This window comes from Pseudochaenichthys georgianus, chromosome 19 (assembly GCF_902827115.2).
Source record: "Pseudochaenichthys georgianus chromosome 19, fPseGeo1.2, whole genome shotgun sequence".
Classification (NCBI taxonomy): domain Eukaryota; kingdom Metazoa; phylum Chordata; class Actinopteri; order Perciformes; family Channichthyidae; genus Pseudochaenichthys; species Pseudochaenichthys georgianus.
The window spans coordinates 21,910,563-21,926,423 of NC_047521.1; the positions used below are offsets into that span (position 1 = coordinate 21,910,563).

The 15,861-nt window shown below is 44.1% G+C and overlaps 1 protein-coding gene across 1 annotated transcript; it reads left to right on the forward strand.

Annotated features, from left to right (window-relative positions):
• The first annotated feature begins 838 nt into the window (after positions 1–838).
• metrn (meteorin, glial cell differentiation regulator) lies at positions 839–6,103 on the forward strand. Its single transcript, XM_034106684.2, has 4 exons — positions 839–1,138; positions 1,807–2,240; positions 3,678–3,737; positions 4,339–6,103. The coding sequence occupies exons 1-4, from the start codon at positions 1,032–1,034 to the stop codon at positions 4,650–4,652; spliced, it is 915 nt and encodes a 304-aa protein (XP_033962575.1). The 5' UTR covers positions 839–1,031; the 3' UTR covers positions 4,653–6,103.
• Positions 6,104–15,861: the final 9,758 nt, after the last annotated feature.

The window sequence follows — 15,861 nt, forward strand, 5'->3', positions numbered from 1 at the left end:
CTGTAAATATGGTATTGGGAAGCCAATCGTGGTTCCAATATGAAACTTACACAAGTGTGGTATCCATTTTTTGGTTTGTTTTATGGGAAAGAGACTTGAAAGGTGATAAAGAGGGGATGACACACAGTCAAGGGCTACAGATCTGATTAAAACTGAGGCCGATAGTAAACAAACAATTACAATGACAACTGACTTGTGAACCAAGTGAATTAGGAGAAACCTTGTAGTTAAACTTTTGAAATGATAAATATTTCTGTATTTAGCTTTTTATGGAATAATATATGCCATTTAAGTAATCTTTATTGTGAAGAATTCAAAAGTGTTTTATTTGGAAAAAACATATAATATAAAACATTATTCAATAGCAGTTTGACTTAAAACCATAGCTTAAAGCCCAAAATGAACGGGGGCTTTAAATAATTCTGGACACAATCTTGATCTATTAATAGATCACAATGCACAAGGCAAGGCTAATTCCACTATACTTTTAAATGATAACACCTGTATATAAATCCGATATTTAATCAAAAACAGATAGGCCTACAACTATTAATCCGGTAATTTAATATTATATTAATGAAGAATAAATAAAACCAACTGACAGTCTGTGTAAACCCACTCAGCATGTGAGTTAATGAGTATTTTATGCAGACATGTCTAACACAATAGTGAATTGAGAGTTTACCCTCACACACTGCGTCTCATTCTGCAGGTCAGACGTCCCTCCCCCTCCGCTGCGTGAGTGGTTTAAAGTTTCACTCCTCGGGCTCTGATTGGTCCGTGAAGTTTTTCCGAGGATGAATAACTCCAGAGCTCCGAGTCCCCTGACGCACAGCAGCCGGAGAGTTCAGAGAGACAGTTAGAGTATTCTCCTATCTTACACATCAGGGTAAGAGGATACTAAACTATGGAGCTTATCACAAATAGAGTCAGATTTATTTTATAGAGGAGTTTTGCGTGCAAAGATTTCAGTTTTGGAATATTTTTTTCCGACTTTTTCTTTTTTAACTCTGCATCACCCACCGTGAAACATGCCTGCTTTCGGAGTTTGGATTAACGCAATTTGGATTTTACTTTTTGCCGGTTGTGACTTGGCTTGTTCAAGTTATTCTGAAGACCAGTGCAGCTGGAGAGGAAGGCAAGTATCTTTATATTTTACGAGAGCTCTTCCTGGATGATGTTGAAAAATGCCACCGAGCGATGCTACAGGTGTCCCGCTGGCAAAGGACAACATTTGTTTGGATGCAACATGTTGAGACTTGCCTTTAGGGCGCAGTGAAATGTTTCTCTCTGCTGCGCTCGCCCCTCCGGGCTGTCTGCAGGAGGCATGGGGGGTGCAGACAGGCAGGAGACTGCAGGATTACAGCTGAGACTGGAGGAAAATAACATGTGGTGCATGCACTTGTTGAAGGGTAGTTTCATTATAAATACATTGTTAAAAATTCCTGCAGAGGACTTTTAGTTGTTATAGTTTTATAGTTTGGCCCTTAAGATGCAATGACTGGCCCCTGGTACCACAGGTTGCCAGTAGGCGGCGCCTTCATGGGAATGTCTTCATCAGGTCTTCATCCACAGAAGTTCTACTGAAAAAAAAAGTTTTATAGTCATTATATTATTTGTAGTCGGTACTATGAAAAGTTAGGGGTTTATTTTTCTTCTCTTTCTTGTTCAACCTGCACAGACCATCTTGCAGTTATTTCAGGAAACTAAGCCCTGCTGATGCTGATGTAAGGGACTCATGTTTAAGCCCTAACTCTTGCCTGAATATAAACTTTATCTAACCTTTCCTCCTTTCTCTCCTCACAGTGGTTTGTCCCAGCAGCAGGGCAGCGTGGAGCAGATCTTCCTCCACTGCTCTGAGGGCACCCTGGACTGGCTGTACCCCAAAGGGGCCCTGCGCCTCAGCCTGTCCCCCCGCCTGCCCTCTGTGGCGGTGGGGCCCGGCGGCAGCAGCTCGGGCCTCATCACAGCCTGCGTCAAGCCCTCGGAGCATTTCCACGGAGCCCAGCTCTACCTGGAGAGGGACGGGGTCCTGGAGCTCCTGATCAGCGACCGGCTGGAGTCCTCCCCCCCACCGAGGGTCCGCTGCTTCAGCCGCCTGCCCGGGGAGAGGGTGGCTCTCTTCCTGCAGGCCACACCTCACCAGGACATCAGCAGGAGGATCGCATCCTTCAGATACGAGCTGAGAGGAGACTGGACCGCCCGCCTGTCACTGGACAACAACCCCATCAGCAGTGAAGGTGAGGCAGCCATGTTGAGTGTGAGGTCAAGTAGGGAGACACAATGACCCGTTTATACTTTAATTTGTCATTATCTAGACAGAGGAACCATTTTATCTCTTAAATCAATAACTACCAAATATAGCATGAAAAAAGTAATACATTTTTATATTTCCTTTCAGTTCACCTAATTTCTACCTTGAAGCGGTAATCTATTAATAATCTAATTTCTGTCTCTTTTTGTCATATGAAAGAAACAGAAACTCGTAAAACCCCACACACTGTGGTCAGAGTTCTTCCTGAAAGGGTTTGGGGGACGTAAGCTTTTATTCAACCAGTGATGATATTACACTCCATAAAATTCATAATTCATAATTCATAGCAGGCCTCTGTGGGCTGGTTGGACTTTCCGCAGCCTTGCAGAGTGCAGAGGGGAGGAAGTGGCCAAACTTTACCCAGAGGCGTGCGGGTTTGGAGTAGGAGAAGGGGAGCCGTGGAGTGGGGAGGAGGGGGACAAAAGCTCAGTATGTGGGGCTTTCTCCAGAGTCCACAGCACTTTGAATGGGTGCCGCATGAGTATTCTGGGATTACTGCCGTCTCCTAGGAGACAGGGAGGCCTCTGCCCAGCTGAGATGCTCCCCTCTTTTGTTGAGCTGCCTCTCTGTGGGGAGACTTGTCTGTAGGAGTTTACTCCCCCCTCTCACACTCCCACACACACACTGATTAGGCTTGGATGGGGGTTTGCTGTGGACTAGAGAGGAAGGAATCTCATTTATCAAGAGGTTTTCACTAAGGAGGAGAATCTGTGGGGTGGGCAAGGGGGCCTCCAAAGAACCACAAGGAGAACTTTAAAAAATGCCAGGATTTCTTTTTCATTCTACCCACAGTTTAGTCCATGCAGACGGACAGAGCTTTGATGGGTTTAATTTTTTGTGTGGCCATCTGCCAATCTCGTTAGGACTTAAAGTTAGGGGAACTATATTTATAAAAAAAACAAAAAAAAAACAAAAAGGTCCTTCCAGCTTTTAAGAGAAGCCTTGGAAGAAAGGAGAGTATTTTGTGGGAAGTGACCCCCTTAAAAGATCTTTGAAGTCCGCCCCCACTCCCTCTCTTTTTGGCCCCCGTCTACATGGCTTTGATGAGGTGTGACTGTAGACACCCTGAAAGGCTTTAAGGGGGGAAGTTTCATCGAGCCATTAAATTGTTTGGGGTGGAAAAGCCTTGCACCTTAAAGCTCCACTGGTCCTCCTCTGCCAACTGTAAAAGTAGCAGCTGTCTGTTACTCTCCTTTGTTGCTCGTCTTTGCAGTTTTATCTCACATTCCTGTGCATGTGATCTGGACATGTCTTTGATTTCCAGAAGCTTGCTTTAATTACAAGCATGTTTGTGTTTTATAGCAGTTTACGGTGTTATGCAAGGTCACCAACTGACTTCTTCCTTCCCTTGTTTTCTCTCCAGAGGCCTGCAGGCCCTGCAACAACACTGAGATTCTGATGGCCGTTTGCACCAGTGACTTTGGTGAGTAACATGATGCAACAAGTTGCCAATAGGACAGAAGACCAGAAATGAAATGTCATTGTCACTCAGAAATCCACCCTTCCAATTCAGCCTAGATCAACAAATTAAACCGGACCTCCACAAAGTCGTGGCGGCAAATCCGAAGAACATAATGATTTCTAATCAGGATCTATAAATGGGTCGAATCGGTTTAAAAAAGGCAGCGAACCCCGGTGCCTCCAAATCCTCTCCTCTCAAAAGTGCAAAGGTTAAAGGTGAAACAGCAGCTCTCTGCAACCCCCAACACACACACAGGAACCCCTACCGGAGGCACTGTAGTGGACTAATCCTGACATCTCCCCCCCAGAGAAGGAGTAGTGGACTAATCTGCAGGCCTCTTATTGAGCTGTTATGGCCCTGAGGAGAATTTCAGCTGGCAACAAAAGTTAAGATTAGTGAGGAGGTTTTGTCCTTCGTACGTCTTTAGACATCAGTCTGTGGTCAACAAAGAGTCACCCCGGTAGGACGATATAACAAAAAAATAGAGCAAAGGGAACAAAAACAAAGTTCTGCGTTGTGAAATATTCATAGAAATTAACCTGAATATCCTGTTTATCCACAGTCGTGCGAGGCAACATCCGTTCAGTGGTGGAAGACGATAACCTGCGAGCGGCGGTGATCAAAGTCAGCGCCACCCGGGTGTTTCGTCAGAAGTACGCCCTGTTCACCGGCAACAGTCGCCTCAGCAGCCGCGGGGAAGTCAGGACGCTGCTGCAGTGCGGCGTCAAACCGGGGCCCGGCAGCTTCCTGTTCACCGGACGGGTCCACTTCGGGGAGGCCTGGTTGGGCTGCGCTCCCCGATACAAGGACTTCCAGAGGGCTTACATGGCAGCCAAAGCCGCCCAGCAGATACCCTGTGAACTGCCGGTAGACTGAGTGTAACAACTCACCAACAGCTTGTCTACCACTCAGAGTTGAGGCCGTTCTGAAAGCCAGGCCAAACTCAGCCCTGCTCCATGTTTTGGAAGAAGCCATGGTGCGCCCCATGCAGCCATCAAGGCGCCACCAACGTCTTCCTAAAGGACTGAGGAGTAAATGGACTTTTCCCAACACCATTTCAGTGCAATATGCAGTCGCCGGGTCAGGAATACCCTGTTCAAGTGACATGAGGGAGGTGGTTGAAATGAACTCATATGCCTTTGGTATTGAAACATTATGCAGGTTCAGAGAAAATCTATTGAAAAGCTTTCCATTCGAGATCAAATAAGTCGAGCCATTATATCAGGCCCATTGAGAGACCTCGCGTTGAACTCAGGAACATTTATTTACACTTCTATAGAAAGCTTACTGCCTATTAGTTAGTATCCTAGTGAGGATACACTCTAGGCACCTTTATTTTCAGCCATGTCTGGCCATGGGAAAGTTAGGTTTCGCTGGGGTCATCCTCAGTGTTACAACTATTAAGGAGATTATAAAAGAGTCCTCACTAAATGTATATTTGCACTGATAAAGGGAAGGGAATCATCTGGAAAGTGTGATGCTGCAAGCACTGAAAACCAAATAAAAAGCAACTATATGTAGCATAGCGAAGTGGAGCAATTGAGAATTTAATATATGTACAGATGATGAAGGCACATACAGTACCTGAGCATGTTTCACAGCTTGAACTAGAGCTGAGAGCACTTTCATATCCAGCCAACTCTGAGATTCTGCCTTTGTGATGAGATGCAGGCTGTGTTACAGAAACATAACAGTACATTTCAGTAGCCATGCAATATTTCTGCTGAATTGAACAAATTGGACTGCATTTCATTATAAAACAATATTTTAAACACATGTTCAAGTGGAGTTGTAGCAGTGTTGCCAAAGCCTTTCTAAGTTGTGTTGTCGAGTCATCCCCTGCTCTCTGCTGATGAGCCACATAACGGAATTCACCTTTATATACTGTAAGAAGCATAGCAGCCATTTATAACCGCAGTGCAGCGCTATAATGATATAAACCTGTTGCTATGGATTAAAAAGAACAACTGCTTTTGGTAAAAAACACAAGTCATAACAATGGCTAGCTCAAGAGAAATGCAAAAATGTGCATTTAATGTATACAATTCTATTCTGTTAAATGTTTTATATCTAATGTGCACTATATCAACGGGGAGAGGTTCATACCAAATGACCGTAATGTGCTAAAGCGGTATGTCTTATAAGCGTAAACACTGCCATGTTCGCTGTTTATTTGTTATGTAAATGTATGTTAATAGCAATATGATTGTAAATATGTTAATAAGAAATTCTAGAAGCATCGGCATCGAAAAAAAGCCTGTGGAAAAAACAACATTGTGATATTATTGTGGATTATTTTTGTGTTTGTCTGTGTGAATAAAATATACCGTGAGAAAACACGTAGTATTTATTTTCTTTTCTCAAACGTTCACTTTGAACTCTTTCTTCGGTAATTTTATGATCCACATCTATTATGCAGCCGGATCATTCATTTATCAGCGCTCTAAACCTCTCACGGAAAACATCAATACAGTTTAACCTACACTATAGTATCCGGGTCCAAAGGTTCGTAGCATGGTAAACTTTTCTCAGACATAAGTCACTTCAAGTACCCATGAATCACATCCTTGAAAGCTCAGAACAAACGGCGTGCCCGAGAGAGCGAGAGGCCTTGAAGGCGGGGAGATTTAGGGAGCGTTCACGACCTCGAGGGCGTTTGGACGGGGAAGGAGGTAGAGTAGAGCGTTCGGAATTCTGTTGTCCTCAGACTCCCATTTTCAGGATTCAGGAAGCAATAAATTGCCATTAAGGGAGCGGCGTGGCAGACTCGCCTCGGCTGCGGTGCCACACAGTCGCTCACATTGTCCCGACCACGTGTACGCGAGAACACAATCAAACCAAATCTCTGTTCCACGCCACATAACACATGCCGCTCCAGCTAAACTCCGGTTCCTAACTCAACTAGGATTTGCCCTGCAGCATCACAGACCAAGGACACTTCCCTGAGCTGCATGGTGGATAACACATCCATATTATTTTATGATCAAATCACCACCTGTTTCTCCTGCTTGCAAAATGCTGTATTAAACTTGTACACGCACGCACCTCAATAAAATCTCAAATGTATTGCATCCAGTAAATCCAGTTGAAAAAGAGCAGCTGAGGAATTGACATGGTGTTTTGGTTCAATGTGTAAAAAGGAGAATCACAAAAGCTCGACATGCCTTCCGTGTCTGGCTGGCTATCTCCCATAGAAAACCTGACACTGCGTTGCCACCGCATCGGTAGTTCATGTGAGGGAACCTCCAACATCCCCAGCTATTTACTGCCTCAGTGCTCCTTTAAAGCATACCGTAGCTGGGGGGGCTCGAGCTGCTCAGCCCTGCAAACACACACCTCGACCCCCTCCTCACCAGTACATCTGAGGTTACTGCTGCAGGGCTGATAAGCCAAAAACAAAGAGCATTCAAATTATACTCCAACAACTAATACATCATGTCACATTTGGACAAAGCTCAACTTCCTGCATTGTTGTCGCTTCTTTGTGACCTCTGCTTGAACCCCTAAAACTGCAGTATTAATGTCAGGGGGTCAACGTTGACAGTGTCGCAGAGTTTAGTTTTGTTATTGCTAAATAAACCCGTCTAATTCTAAATAAAACTTCGTGGAAAAAACTAAAAATACAGAAAGAAAATGCTCGAAAGACGTTTCTTCCATATTTACACGTGCTCCCAACGCACACAAAGGTGGCGCATGGGACACTTCTCACCTTCAATGGTCGCCATATTGGGACTCAATTAGGCTGCAGCCGTTGCTCTAATAAAAAAGCGATACAATTACAACAATTGTCACGTGGGCCAAAATACGTCAAATGTTGGCGTAAGGCTACGTCCAGTTGCAGTTTGCCCTTAAAAAGAAATCGACAATAAGCCAGTAAATGTTGCAATCGTCATTTCTGATAAGTGCACAACAGCCGTGTTCCATTTGAACTAACCCTACTCTTTAAAAAGTCACGCACCAGACTAGTAAGTCAACTATGAACAGTGTCGTACATGGAAGTGAACTAAGGGAGGTATCAAAATACCACAACAATGACGATTGCGTACACTTTGATGCTCATAGATTTCAGAAGTTCTGCAGACTGCTACAGAAACTGCCCCCCCCCCCTTCACTGCTGGCGTTATTCTCTCCTGTTGTGTTATTGAGGTGAGGTACGGACACAGCGGGGCGGGAAGCACTCAGGAAAGGGGAATCTGAAGCAATGGGAGAGAGAGTTGGGTGTGGACTTCCGTCAGCCCCTGGGGGAGTTTGGGGGAAGCGGCCGGAGACAAAGCTCCAGAGATGAGAGCACGGACAGGGGCAAAGTGCTCCTGGACCCTCCCTCATATCGAAGCCAAACAACACCGCACCCAGCGCACAGGTCCTGTTTATACAGCAGAAACTCTCTCTGTTATGCAGCTTTAATAAGGTCTACAAATCCTACCGGCAAACCCCTGATACTGAGGGATAACAGACCCTCTACTTGTGTCTGGCATTATCTTTATCTACATGCATTATTTTTGCAATACTCCTAATGCATCCTTCGATTGTGGACATACATTCTTGACCTCAGAACAGTCGTGGACACAATCTCAACACAAGACCCAATATTGTTTTTGGAGCTTTCCCATCATTTGATGTTCTTTAGTGGATGGAGGTTTCATAGCTGAGGTTGTTGACATTTCTGAGCACTGCGAGGACTGAAAAGTCAGGAATTTCCAGAACAAAATAAAGTAGTAGGGAAACTATAAAACCAGGGTTTTTCCGTCTCCTCGTTTTTTTCCGGCATGCACAAAAACATTTCTCAATGTTCAAGGCGACATTTCTGTTTGCAGAATAGCAAAAACAAACATCTTCACTTCAGGAACTTCACTGATTTTGCTTCAGCTTCTCTTTAACGACATTGTAAGGATAATCACTTAAAGCATTTTATTACTGTCTTATAGCCTGATCGGTCCGAGTGCTCAATAAACTCTTCGTCACCTGGATCTCTCTTTTCACGGCTTCATTCTCTAATCTTTCCCACAGCTCGGTCCACAGCTGCTGTTGTGGATCCAAAACAGTGGTTGCCACACACTTGACGCACAGTGTGTGCACAAACTAGATTAGTAAGAAGTTGGAAGCAAACAGCTGTGGATTTAGCCAGGCTATATTTTCCACATGAACAAGTCATTTTGCCATACTGATAATCCATCCCAATGCAACCAAACATTGGGCAGTGTTCTATCCACCTCTTCCTGTGACTCAGCGTCTGTGCATCCTGCTGCCTCTCAGCACCAGCTGATGAGTCCATGACCACACTTTGGCATCCCAGAATCCCAGCTGACAATATCTGGTTCCCATAACACCCTTGCCCAGCTGGGAGTGATGATTCCCGAATGGAAACTGTGGATGTTCTCATCTGGGAAATTGCTAATTTGCCTTGTAAGTATTTTTCACGAAGCCAGGAAAATGCAAAACGGCAGCCAAACAAAAATGAAGATTGCTGAAATCAGTGCGTATAAGGCACTAACTGGGATTGGTGTTTCTATAATGAACAGTTTGCAAAGACTGATGATTAGCTTCTATTCACGGCGCTGAGTGAGGGCAGGAGAGAATTACGTGGTCAGCTTCAAAGTTGAGTGGGCAGTTTGGGTAGGTTGAGAGGTCATGGCAGAATAGAGAACAAGTGCAGAGCGGTGCAAGAGCAAGTTTATCTGGCATGTTATCCCTCTGAAGTACTGAAAGGAGGAGAGCCAGGAGCCCCCTTTGTTCCTCAAGAGCCTGCAGATGGCTGTAATCCCTTCCAAAATGCGCACTGAAAATCAATCAAGACAGGGTAGACATGGTGTATGAAAGTGGAGGCGGGCGACACTTTTCTCAGGGAGGGGGTCCTGCAAAGAAACTTGGGTCAAACAAGCGTCTTTGCTGCTTCCCGCCAAAATAAAGTATTGTAGGAAAGACAGAGGAGATGAATTGCGACCCCCTTCAAGGAAGGCCTGCTCGCTACCCCTCAGTTTGAGAAGAACACAGCTGCCGTCTCCTCACCGTATCCTGGAGCGGACATGGTCTGCAGGGGGCACAAACCCTCCAAACGCTGACATCATACTCTAATAAGGCTACTTAGAGACTTTCACTGAGGCAGGGTGAGGGGGAACAGGCTCAGAGTAGAAACCAGATGCACGGGTAGATAGGTGCTGATGTTTAACAGGTGTGTTTACCATGTTGGCTGACATGTTATCTTCTGGCACTAAATTCAAACGTATAGCAGAGGCTGATGGGAATGTCTCTAGCTTTTGTAGGTATACATAGAAGTATAAGTTTACATCCTGACCTGGTAATGGCGCTCAAAAGTGAAGGGATCACCAAAGTTACTACAGTTCATCCAGAGTGCAACATAAACGCAACTTTTTTGAGCAGTTGATCCAATAGTTGTAGAAAGAAGTCATTCAAAACGAAAAATGTGAACCTCATGGGGTAAAGGTCAGAGGATGACCTTATGTAGGCATGCCCGGCGCCGTGGGAGGGCCAGGCCCTCCCATTTAACATTCCTGCCTTCCCCTAATAAACACGGTTTTTATTATTTATACAAATGAAAAAAAAAAAATATATATATATTTTTTTATTATAAATAAACTGAACTTTTATGCTACGATGTATGTGAAAAAAAAATCGCAGGCTACGTCAAATAAATGCATGCGTCTGTTGTGATTTGTGATTCGTATTCGTTTAGACCAATCACAGCGTCACACTCTGCCGCCTATTCTGGATTTGTTTATTGTTTATTGTGCATTCTGTAGACTCCCACTTCTGTTTGAATTACAAAATAGACATCAGAAATTGGCTTAAAAAGGTCTACGGATTTATTAAAAACGAAATAGCGATGAAAGAACAGCAGCCGATGCAGCTGCTGGCGACCTGCACCTGCCGTTGCAGCAGCACGCGTCACAAGCTTGACCTCGGCAAACCCTGGGGCTGAGTTAGCGAGCCCTGACTCATCAAGGCGGCCGCCAGCAACGCTGTCCTCCGAGGCACAGCTCCTTGTGCCCCTCCCATCACCACCTGCGTTGCCACACCCTGAACCACACCCGCCTCCTCCTCCGTGCCGGTGCCTCCACTACAGACGCTACCTTGCAGCACATCAACAGGTACTATTGGGCCAGCCACCGCTCAAAGACCAACAGCCCCAGATGATCTTGGGGTCAATAAACCCAACCAGGTGAAACTGGATCGTTTTCCAGGGAGATTGTTTTCAGGAAAGAAGCGCACTTTTGCCGCTGCATGTTCAACAACAGACCGGCTTGAAGATTCGTTAAAAGCAGACACAGCCTTTCCCCTGTAGACGGTTTAAATACGTCTTCATCTGATGCGGCTTTTACAGTTCATCGTCTCCGTCTCTACTATTTCTCTCCGAGTGCAACGACGAGGAAGCTGCCATCCTTAACCAGTGTGCCTTGCTCGTGATTTACCAGTGTTTGTGCTGCCACGCACACAATGTTTCAAAAGTGGTTTCTATGTTGCCCTTTATTTGTGTATGTATTTGCGATAAGTGTGCGTCTTTACCGTAGGTCTTTACGCAATGCTGTTGGCCTTGCTGTTTGATATTGTGCCGCAGGCCGCAGCACGTGACGGTTTTGTGTGCCCTCCCATGAAAATCATAAGCCCTCCCTTTAGATTTGTTCTGGCGCCGGGTCTGTGTGTAGGGTTATCCTACTGAGGACAAATGTCTGTACAAAATTAAGTTTGTCAACAGACATTTGATTAGTGGACCCACGCACAGTCCATAAAGCTGCCAGCATTCTAAAAGATAAAAATACTATGAACATTTCCTAAAGATAACCAAGTTTCCTAGAGTTAACCATTTGCTAGAATCCTCATCGATAAACACAACTCTTTCTACAAACTCCTGTCTTAGTTCCCCACGTGGATGACGTCAGCCCTCTAAACCCCAGACTGAGAGTCTACCCACTAAAAGAAGCACACCTGTCTTTGGACCTGCTCTTATAACTCCGACAATTCACCACACGGATTATGGTTTTCTGACTAAACCTGTCTGAGGGTCTGCACAAAGAGGGGAAACCTCCCTGCCTGCCACCCACCTCTGTTTCTCTCGTGTAATCCTGCTAAACTGGCTCCCAGTTTGCACCCTTTTTTTGTTTTGCCTGTTATCTGTCTGCTCTGAGAAACCGTGTTCTTGGGTTTCCTCCTCGGAGACATTTTTCACTGTGCCCATTGTTCCACTTGTTTATCTGGGAAACAGGTAGGCTGGAACGAAACTGCCACTCAGAGGTTTTGTTAGGTTACTAGTATCTACTTGCATTGCTCAGCCTCAGGGCAGGATTTGTCAACAGATACGCCCGGTGCGCAGTGTTGTGAAATGTGTGAAAACAGGATATTTAATAGCGCTCGTCTAGTATCATTTAATATGGAAGTTACACAATAAACTGGTATTGATTAGTTGTGTCCCGTTCTTTCTTCCTCTCTAACTGCTAGGACAATTATAATTTCCCCCATAATTCACCTGAAAGATCAACATTAAAAAGCATGATGTTTTGTCTTCTCATGAGGGATAAAGAACATGTGGCATTGGTAACCTTTTACTCTCTGCTCAACAAGTGTTACAGCTGCATCGGATTCGGCTCGATTAAGGCAGTTATTGATGGTTCCAGTTATCATCATGTATTTGATTGTTGGATTAAGAATACGAAATGAGGATCTACTCCAAAAGGACCAGAGCACCAAACTTACAATACATATATTTTGTTTATCTCTAGTGATATTTTCAGTTTAAACGCTGAAATAAGCTGAACGCTAACTTTGGTTAGTTCGATAAAGTGTAGTTGTTGGATGCCTATTTCACATCCAGACGATATGGTGTAGATCAAAATGAGCATTTATTTTGTTTATTTGTGTCCACCTGATGAATGGTCACTCTTCTTTTAGCTCAGATTTGGTCTCCAACTCCAGGAAGGTCATATTTGTATTTGTAGCTGCTAAATGCTCCACTATGTTTACTAGCTAGTTGAAAACTTTTTTCCATTGGTTCTTTCCAGAAGTCTTAGTTATTATAACAATGATGTCCAGCCACAGACGTCACTCACTACCAGCAGTTTTTACAGTTAATAAAATGCCATTAAAACGTGATTTTGCACACCATTAAATGATATTGTGTCGGATATCCCCAGAAGTCTTGGCAGACAACTAAAGCTGTCCGTGGCTAGATTACATTCGAGGTAAAGACACAATTACATGTCATTTCTGCAATTTTAGTGAACTGACACTTCAACAGCGTGAGAGAGTTTCAGGTTGTTTTTTTCTTTTTAACATGTTGCGATTTGACATAGCAATGCTAAGTGCCTGCTAAGAGCATTTTTCACGTCGGCTTGAGTGAGCGGAGAAAGAAGCAGAAATCGGGTGAAGCCATTTATGCAGCCGACGTGCTGACAGTCAGGCGGCGTGTTTACACTCCAACAAAGTGCCCTCACACACTGTGCACCAGCCCAGCCGCGGAGGCCTGTCTGATGTGTCAGAAGCTCACAAACCTTCTCTCCCTTCGCTCATTCCTGGGGAACATGTGCGCTGGAATTCTCCCCCAATTAAGACAGGGATTAGCCAGGTCCGCTGTGGGAACCGGCCGACTGTGGGAAACAGAGGCTCTGTCGCTCTCTCTTCCCTCACCGACACTCAGCCTCATTCTCACTCGCTCTTGTTCATCAAGCTGCCTCCCTCCCCTGTATTTCTCCCCCTGTTACTGTAACTCTTCCTCCTCCCATTTCTCACCCTATTTTCTGTAATTCCTCAACATTTTATTCCTTCCAATTTGTCTCTCTGTTCAAGCCACACTTTCAAAAAAATCCATTTCCTATTGTTTGCCCTCTCATATTTCTAATTATACACTGACCCCTTTATTTTTCACCCTCTTTCTCAGCCACCCAGAATCTCCATAGCTTTCAGTCCTGATTCTTCAAGGTTTTCTGAAGTGCACAGTTCTTCTGTGCTCCCCTCTCCTGCCCCTTCCCTCCTCCCTCTTAATGCCTCTCTAGCCTCCATACTGAAAGCTTGTCTGGGGGGGAGCTGGGGTCTCTCGCATGAATAGTCTGAGACTGTCAGACTGAAAAGAGGGGGTCGAAAAGACAGCTCATCAGAAAAGAAAAGACAGGTGTCTCAAAAAAACAGACAGTTATGTGGGCATCTTTTGCATTACTCAATTTAAATTCAACATAAAACATGAATAAAAACGCTAATCCCATCACTTTTAATGTGCAAAAAGCTTAAAATCGATCTAAATTCATTCTAGTCTCACGGGAGAATTCAAGAAACCATTGAACTCGAATGAGCAATAACGAAACAACCATGGGAACATCCTGGTTGCGGACGGTTCATCCCCAATTTTCCATTGTCACATTTCTTTCTCATGATCTTGCAATACTCTCACTATCACACCGGATTCCTCTCCCACTGCGTCTGCATTCCTCCTCTTTATTATCACCTTTTCTTCCTCCCTTGTTCCCACTCTGCCTCTACTTTCCTTACGTTCCCATAAATCCTTTCCCTGTGCACTCCTCCACACAAGGCTTGTCCGTTCCAATTACCGCCGGGCCGCCCAGCCCCCCGGCTCACACACAGCTCGCTCTCATTAAGCCTGTATCAATTAGGCATTAACCTCCTAAAACAAAGGGCCTCTTGACGACCAGGCCCATCGCAGGCCATGTGAGGAACTTCCTCTGCATCGCTCCACCCTGCTTCCCATCCTCAGAACCACACATTCATCCAACCTCTTTCCCACTGTGCTGCTCACAAAACAAAATCTGGGCCCAAAGCATGGACGACAACAGAGTAGAGAATACGCATCAAACACCTAGTCGTAGAGTAAATGTTGAATAGGTCAGGGTCTTCACACAAACCAGCTCACGGCATGTGTAGTGTTGTTAGTAGCATTTCATGATTTAACCTTCCTTTAAGTGTTTTGCTGCATTTTCCTTTTCATAAACTTACACCGCACAGACGAGCGCAACTATATATTATGAACGTAATGGGTTTTCTTTCCCAAAAGACTAAAGTTAGTGTGAATTTAAATATATCACATCTAGTTATTTTTATTTCACATGACTACATGGGTCATTTTTATAGACTGAAATAACTATTAGATTATAACGATGTATGCAGAATATAATTTTGTTTGCTAATTTCAGACAATGTGTAACTGTTGAGAAACAATCTCAGTGGTAAAGATGGTAGTCGAGTGCAGAACATGATTTAATATGGCATTGTAATGCACCAGTCCTGAAATAAATTATATTTAGTGAAGCTTGAAATGCTCAGTTTGGATGAGTCAGAAAGATGTCAATGTTTCTCGAAATGTACGAGCAAGTAAAAAAGGCATTACACAGAAGGAACAAAATGTCCAAGACAACAACATTTAATGAACCTTCATTAAATCATTTATAGTAACATCTTATCACTCAATTTCTACTTCATGAACAGATTTGGGTGCATTTTTGGGGGTTTCTGTAACCAATGTCATTATAATTGTCTACAATGTTGCTGAGGAAATGAGGATCCCCGTCATTAAGTTTTCTTTTAATTAGATTTAAAACTAATCTCGTCGCAAGTCTTTTTTTAGTTTTTACAGAACTCTGAACATGCGTTTCATAAAGGCACATCAGCACCGTCAACCTTTGCTAACTATGGGACTTTTTTTAACGATTTAAACAATATCCTTGACTTTTTATATTCTAAACTTGGTAGCTAAATCATGATTTGAATTAAAAATGCTTTTGTTCCACATTTATGATACCAAATGAATCTTATGTAATCATCATCCAAATCTGTATTTACATCAGAAACACATGTGGTCAGTAAAACATCGTTCACGGCCAAAGAAGTGAACTTTTTCAAAAGTCTGGAAGAAAACTTGGCTCTTGGCCTCGGGACCAGCTGTGGTGCCGCAGACTTCAACATCTACTCATGTAACCATTTTAAAAACGTATCCACTACTTGTCTCGCTTTACCTTTACTCAGAGTAAACTGTGTGCATGTTTGCAGAGGCCGCGGCAGGCGCTTCGTGTCTCTGTCTTTGTTGGCGGAGCAGCAAAGAGCAACCTGGTTTTGATTTTCCCACAGATCT